The 7,500-nt window shown below is 40.0% G+C and overlaps 1 protein-coding gene across 1 annotated transcript in view; it reads right to left on the minus strand.

The window, feature by feature from the left end:
* LOC113111443 (uncharacterized) overlaps positions 1 to 7,500 on the minus strand; it is a 16,327-nt gene that overhangs the window by 8,116 nt on the left and 711 nt on the right. Inside the window, exons 1-4 of the mRNA XM_026276194.1 lie at positions 6,516 to 7,500; positions 2,838 to 2,995; positions 2,296 to 2,440; positions 485 to 691 (exon numbers count right to left, since the gene is read on the minus strand). The exon at positions 6,516 to 7,500 is cut by the window's right edge and continues 711 nt beyond it. Coding sequence (XP_026131979.1) covers positions 485 to 691; positions 2,296 to 2,440; positions 2,838 to 2,995; positions 6,516 to 7,500 — 1,495 coding nt within the window. The remainder of the gene's footprint in view (positions 1 to 484; positions 692 to 2,295; positions 2,441 to 2,837; positions 2,996 to 6,515) is intronic.

Here is a 7,500-nt window from a genome sequence, read left to right on the forward strand (position 1 = left end):
TCTACTCTGGTAATTAAAATGCCGTTCATATGCATATCCACTAATTGTTAACAAAAAGCACACATGTAAGAAGAAGCTGACAATATATACTTGTTTTATTAGTGACACTTAGTCTGGATTTGAAATATTTATTTGAATGTGGCAAAAAAAAAACTTTATTTGAATATGGCAACATAATATCGCACTTTACAGTATTTCTATGAATAAATCCTTGAGAGAGACTATCAGCCAATCACTGTGTGCATAGTTAATAAGCTTGATGATATCTCCATAGCAATTAGCTCAGCCCCGCCCCCTTTCTCTGAGCTTTACGCTTCTCTCTATTCCTTAGTAAGAGTTTGTCTCAGCAGCTTTGTGAATAGGTTTTAAGAGGAAACTCTTTAACTGCTATCTTAGATGTCAAATGTTTTGTTAATCCAGACCCTGAACTGTCTCTGATATAGTTCAGATTTCAGAAGGGAAGATCTCAACCCTTGTCTCTCACCGAAGCCGATGAGTCCCAGTGTTTCTCCGCGGATGCGTGCGGCTCCTGAAGCCACTTCCCGGATCTGCTCCACGCTCTGAACACGTGTGCCCTCCCGCAGAGCCTGGTACAGCCACGTGTTCCTGCGGTACAGATTCAACACGTGACACAGCGTCGAGTCGGCCGTCTCCTCCACCGCCGCCGACGGGATGTTACACACCGCGATCCCTGAACACACACACATACACACAGCTGCTCAGAAACACTGACAAAACATCATAGAACAAAGAAAGAAGCTGTGGTTTACAGTGAATTTCTAACAGCTAAGGGGCGTTGTTAAGCAGAGTGACTAAAACCACAATAGCTGTTATAAATTCACTGTAAACCACGGCTTCACGAGGCTTACTGCTGTTATAAAACTGTTATTCCATATACTTAGTAAGGTTTCACAGAATAAAACAGAGCAAATAAAGTGTAATGATATTAATAAAAACAGTATTCTTCCACCAAACAATGTAGCTCCTCAGAAACAGTTGTGATTGTAACAAAGTGGTTGCCGAGCAACACACAAACGTAAACAAAGATGAATGTTACTTTGTAGAGTTATTTACAACAGCTTTGAACTCAGCTCAGCCAATCAGAATCAAGGAGCGGAACAATACGTTTTATAAATATCAGTCGCCACTTTGTATCTCTAATAATATAATGAGATTGCAACAATCCAAAAATATAATGCAATGCAATCCAATGATGATTGAGAGATAAATTGTTCTCTATGTGAATCTTCGTTAAACAGCTGTATTTCCAGCATCATTCCTCCAGTCTTCAGTGTCACATGATCTTCAGAAATCAGAATAATATGATGATTTACTGCTCAAGAAACATTTCTGATTATTATCAATGTTGAAAACTGTTGTGCTGCACAATATTTTTGTGGAAATCGTGATTGATTTTAAGGATTCACAGATAAAGAGAAAGTTCAGAAGAACAGCATTTATTTGAAATAGAAATCTACTGTATGTCAGGGTTCTGTCACTTCAGTCTAGTGGTATTCATGGTTTTGTGACAGAGCCCTGATACTCTCCTCATGTCATTGTTTTCATGTGGCTTGCGATTGGTTTGCTGGCCATGTGCTTGTTTTTGTTTTTTGTGAGCACATGGCTTTTGTCTTTGTTCCTATGTGCCATGTGCTCTCGTCGATTGTCTTGACCCCACCCATCTTGTTACCTGATTATTGATGTAATTTTCCCCACATGTGTTCCCTCGTTACCCTCCTCATTAGCTCCCTATTTATTGTCCTTGTGTTTGCAGACTGGTTGCTAGTTCGTCGTCTAATATTTGTCTGTGCACATCGTGTCTTGTCTTGTCTTGCCTTGCCTTGCCAGTCAAGTTTTGTCTGTTTTCCCCTACGGGGTAGTTTTTGTTTGTTTATTTTATTATTATTACTATTAAAGAGCCCTTCTCTCTGCATCATTGAGTCCTCGCCTCATCCCTCTACCCAAACCCTGACACTGTAACATTGTGAATGCCTTATGACACTTTTGATCAATTTAATGCATCCTTGATCAATAAAAAGTAAAGCTGTAATAAAATGTATAAAATAAAGGAAAGTATTAGATAAAAAAAATAAACCAAGACACGAGAAGCTCCAGCTGAAGCTGAATTACACTAAAATAGCTTTTACTGGATAAAAAACTATCAGTCAGAAACAGAAGGTATGGATGAGATCAAAGTTTGATCTTTAGACCGTAGTATCAAATATGATACAATATGCATAACTGTGTTTGTTTGATTTGATTGTGTAGTTGATAGTCAGTGTTGATGTTGATTACCCAGCTCTCCGGCTGCTTTAATGTCGATGTTGTCGTATCCGCTGCCCATGCGGATGATGATCCTGAGCGCTTTAAACTTCTCCAGATCTTCTCGTGTCAGTGTGATGCTGTGATACATCAGAGCTCCGATCGCCTCGTTTAACACCTGAGACACACACACACACACACACACAGTAAACTATGTAATTGAGACTTGTAATATCATTGCTCTTTTGTTGGAATTGTTTGCTTCTATTGTCCTCATTTGTAAATCTGTTAAATTACAAAATGTAAAGGTAAATGTACTGTATAAACTAGACATATTATAAAATTAATGAATACACAACGACAAATTACAACTGAAATAAGAATGTGTGTGTGTGTGTATGTGTGTGTACAGTATGTGTGTGTGTGCGTATATGTGTGTGTGTGTGCGTATGTGTGTGTACAGTATGTGTGTGTGTGCGTATATATGTGTGTGTGTGTGTGTGCGTATGTGTGTGTATAGTGTGTGTGTGTGTGTGTGCTCATGTGTGAGTGTGTGAGTGTGTGTGTGTGTTCACCTTCTCGTGGATCTCCTGAGTGGTCTGGGCGTCACAGAAGGCTACGGTGGCCAGATCTTTGAGGATGGGCATCTCCACAGTACAGTCCCGACCGTCCAGCAGAGCCACCAGAGGACGAGGATGCATCGGGCCGTTCACACTCATCTGAGGCCTGATACCTGCACACACACACACACACACACACACACACACACACACACATAGAGTACTTAAGGAGATTTCAGAGGATCTGATTTCAACCCACTGACATCATACAGGAAGTTAAGATTAAGACGAGGGAGAAAGAGCCAATCAGAGTCTGAATCCATAATAGCACAACACTCATGTAGTAAACAGAGACAGTACGAGCATCAGTTAGAGAACACAGCGTTCATCTGTCTGTTTGGAAAACTGTTACTGTTATTACAGCAATTTTCCAGTACATTGTGAATCACAATATGAAAAAATCATTAAAAACTGTGTGTTCTTGAATGAACAGTTAAGCTGTTTTTGCCCTCATATCAAATATTTTCCCATTAAAATAAATTTGTATGACATTATATGAATTCTCTTGACCAAAATCATAACTGACTTTAAAACCCATCAATAATTCTTATTTGTATATATTTGTTGTGTTCACCTGACACAGAAATTACTGCCACTGGAACGTGTTTGCAGTTTGTCATAATCAAATAAAAATGATAAATAATAACTGAATTATCAACATGATTCACTCAGTAACAACTAACACACACAATACTGATCGTCATTTTCTACTGATTCAGCATTTCAAACTAAGCCCAATGTTCTGATTATAAAGCGAGTTTGTGCATCTTTATTTACAATCAATGATTTGAAGTTATATATCTATAATGCATGACCTGAATACTTTTGGGGTGTCACTGTATAAGAGACAAGAATAACAGAGGAAGAGAGGATTAAAAACTCATGATTAAAAAATAAAAATGAAAAAATAGAAAAAGAGGGTGACATACAGGCGTGTGGATATTCAATATCCAGGAGCCGTTCAATTTACACCGCATCAATTATTCATCCAGAGACACAGACTTCATATCCAGACCCAACACTGACTGCATCACAAACATCATCAGTGAACAGGTTTATTCAGAAGCAGCAGATGAATGTCTATGACTGGAAAAACTCAAACTCGGCCTGATCTGACCTGGAAAGATACACTCACATCTCACTGAGGAACCTTGTGTGTGTGTGTTACTTAAGATTACATAACCACACACACACGCACACGCACACACACACACACACGTCTCTAATCGCTTCCATACTTGTCTTCACTACCCATAATGCACCGCAGTCACAGGTGTTCTGGACATAAGCAGGTTCAGATGATCCTCCAATGGGTCACGTGTCTCTCTCTCTCTCTCACACACACACACACACGTGTCACTGACCTGCAGCGAGCTCCATCCTGCGGTCAGACTGATCGGTGTGTGTTCACCGATGTACACTCGGTTTAAAAGCACCTTTAATAAACTGCTTATGAAACCAACCAATCGAGAGAGAGTTAAAGACTACCAGCAGCCAGAGCTGAGCACCACCCTCACACACACACGCACACACACACACACACACACACACACACACACTCCTCATTTACACACATCATCTGTGTGATTACACTGTAATGAAAATGGATCAGTAATGACACATACATAGAAAAAAGAAAGAAAGAAAAGACAAGCCAAGTTAGAAAAAGAAAGATGGCAGGAGAGGAATGAAGGACAAATCTATGATGACTGATCAAACTCACTGAATTGTCATATAATGCTGGAAATGGAATCTGTGTCTTTAAGTTGATTTGTGAGCTTTTCGTTAGCATTGAAACAGCAAACATTACTCTGAATATTTCAATGTTGAAAGTCAGTCTCCTGAACACCAACAACCTTCAGCCTGACAAACTCCTCATGTGCATTAAACACTCAGAAGAACTCAAAGATCCTTCACGGATCACCGGAGGACTGGAGAACCAGCCTGGACACTGAACATCATTTCACTTGAGAGAGTTTTCTAGAGACTCTCAGTGTGTGTCTCATTCGAGAGGACTGTGTCTCTGTGTATCCTATTAACACTAATGAGATTTTAGGCTCTAAGACTCTGAATAAGCATGCAGTGCTCAGCTCAAACTCTGAAACACACACACACACACACACACACACACACACACTACAGTTCTTGTAGATTAAATGTAATGCATAATCATAGACCCTAAATGGTTGAATGTCAGCAAGAAAAGGCCAGGGTTAAATTGCTTGTAAAGAACGTAGTCTTACTCTGAACTTAATGATTCAATTCTTGTAGTTCAGCTGGGATCACACACGCTGAATCGCACTAGATAGGGTGTATATATAGTCTCCTAATCTGAAAGCAGAGCACTTAGCTGAATCTGCTAATCCAAATATCCAAATAATTTAAAGTCTGCTGTTAGCTGAAGTTTCAAATGCATGCTTCAGGAAGTATCTAATTAAGAATTACTAAAAACAGTTGGCATATTTTGCATTTACGGTCTACACAATCCATATTAATCCTGGGTAATGATTAATCGTGATTAATCGCATCCAAAATAAATGTTTTTGTGTACATGTTATATGTGTGTGTTTTTATGAATATATAAATGCACACACATTATATTTAAGATAAATTCTATAAATATATACATGCTACTCCATGTAAATATTTTTTTTAAATATACTGTATCTGTGTGTCTTATATATATATATATATATATATATATATATATATATATATATATATATATATATATATATATATATATATATATATATATATATATATATATATATATATATATATATAGTTTTTGGATTTTTGGATGCGATTAATCATTTCCCAGCACTAATCCATCTTACTAATGTAATAAAGTCTCAAATGATATTTAATATAAAATGCAGAGCAGTAAAAAGTACAACATTATGTTTTGGAATGTTGTGAAGTAGAAGAAAAACTGAAAACTACAGACAGTTTGAAGGAAGTCTAAAAATACCTTACTATTGTCTGCCTCTGCTAAAAACGAGGAATATGTAGAGTACATCTGAAGCGGAAACAAAGAATAAACAAGGCCTAAACATCAACAAGCACAAACTACACTCTAAAAAAATTACAGTGAGTTTAATGGTAAAACTACAGTAAAAACCTGTTAAATGGTTAACGGTAAGTTCCCCTATTATATACGGTTAAAAACATTACATGTACCGTTTTCTGAAGTGACAAAGAAAGTATAATTTACAGTGAATTCTGTAGTTACGTTTTTTTGTTTTGTTTAAATAACTATGTTTCTTCTTATTTGCATGTTACGTTACAGCTAATGTTGTTAAATTGATGTTTAATACCATAGTCACCGTGATGGTGTTTAGTGTTTGTGTGAAGGACACTGTGCTCCTTCTATCTCCGTATTTAAAAGCTGCTTGTGATGAGCTTTGGTTCATCTTGTGGCTTTCTTATCACCACCTGATTCTGGTGATCATCAGTGTATTACAAATTTCCGTACTTCAGTAGGTTAGCATGGTTCATTTAAATGTAAATTTAAGTTGCTACTGTATTTTTTACAGTTAGATTCAGGCATCCACAGCTGCCGCTTTTTTTTTTACTATGCATGTTAAGGTAAAACTAGAGAGATAATGAAGACAGAAACAAGGTTGTTACTTGTGTCCGGTGAAGCCATGGTGGATACAATGACCGGCGGTCCGGTTCTCCGGGTTTGTTTGTTGTTAGGGTTCTGGGACTGAAGCTGTAGAGATGAAGATGCTGGAAGGATGGAGCTCTCCACAGGCGCTGCTCCCTTGTGCATTAACTGAGGGCTGTGATGAGGAGAGAGAGGAGGAAGGTGCGGAGGGCGCTTCATCAGCTCCATAGGGCTGTATGTAGTGGAGAAGGTCTTGGGTGGCACTCCTGGAGTAGTCGTGGGTTGCTGTTGAGCGGACATGGCTAGGCCGGTGTGGGCGTTGAACAAAGGTCGTGTTTGAGAGTCGTAGCCCCCCGGACTGACCGGAAGACCTCCAGTCGAGCGAGCCCCGGGGTATGAGGTGGTTTCAAGGAGATGCTGAGATGGAGCGCTGTTCGGCCGCCGACCGAGAAACTCTCCCATTCTCGGAGAGACGGACTGCAGGGCGCTGGGAGGCTGTTGATTCAGGTTTCCGTCCACCGTCTGAGACTGCATGTAGAGATCATTGCGATGGCTGAAGCTGTTAGAACGACCTCGCAAACCCGCACCGGCTGCCCCCGTCTTGCAATTGAGAACCACTCGAGAAAGCACTCGTGCTTGGCCCAAATTGGGAGCGACGGAGCGGACGTCGTTGTCTTCCATCATAGCAAGCATGGAGGTAGAATCAAACCCTTGCTGTAGGAGAAGAGTTATAGTGCTTTCCGACAGACCCTCGGAGCGCAGGAGAGACAGGAAACTGGGATCCACGGTTCTCTTGGGGTCGTGGTGAGCGGCGCCTGGATCGTAAGCAGGGTCGTAAGGCATCCTTTGGGTTGGTACAGAGCCGTACGCAGGGTTCCCTCGAGGAAGAGTCCCATCCATGACTGAAGCTGTCGGCTCCACTACTATACAGGTGGATCCGGAGTCCAGAGGAAGGCCGTTGGCGTCGCTGTACACGGAGAGTTCTGCAGGAAATCTGGATTCAAC

Source organism: Carassius auratus, chromosome 12, assembly GCF_003368295.1.
Source record: "Carassius auratus strain Wakin chromosome 12, ASM336829v1, whole genome shotgun sequence".
In the NCBI taxonomy this organism is placed as follows: Eukaryota; Metazoa; Chordata; class Actinopteri; order Cypriniformes; family Cyprinidae; genus Carassius; species Carassius auratus.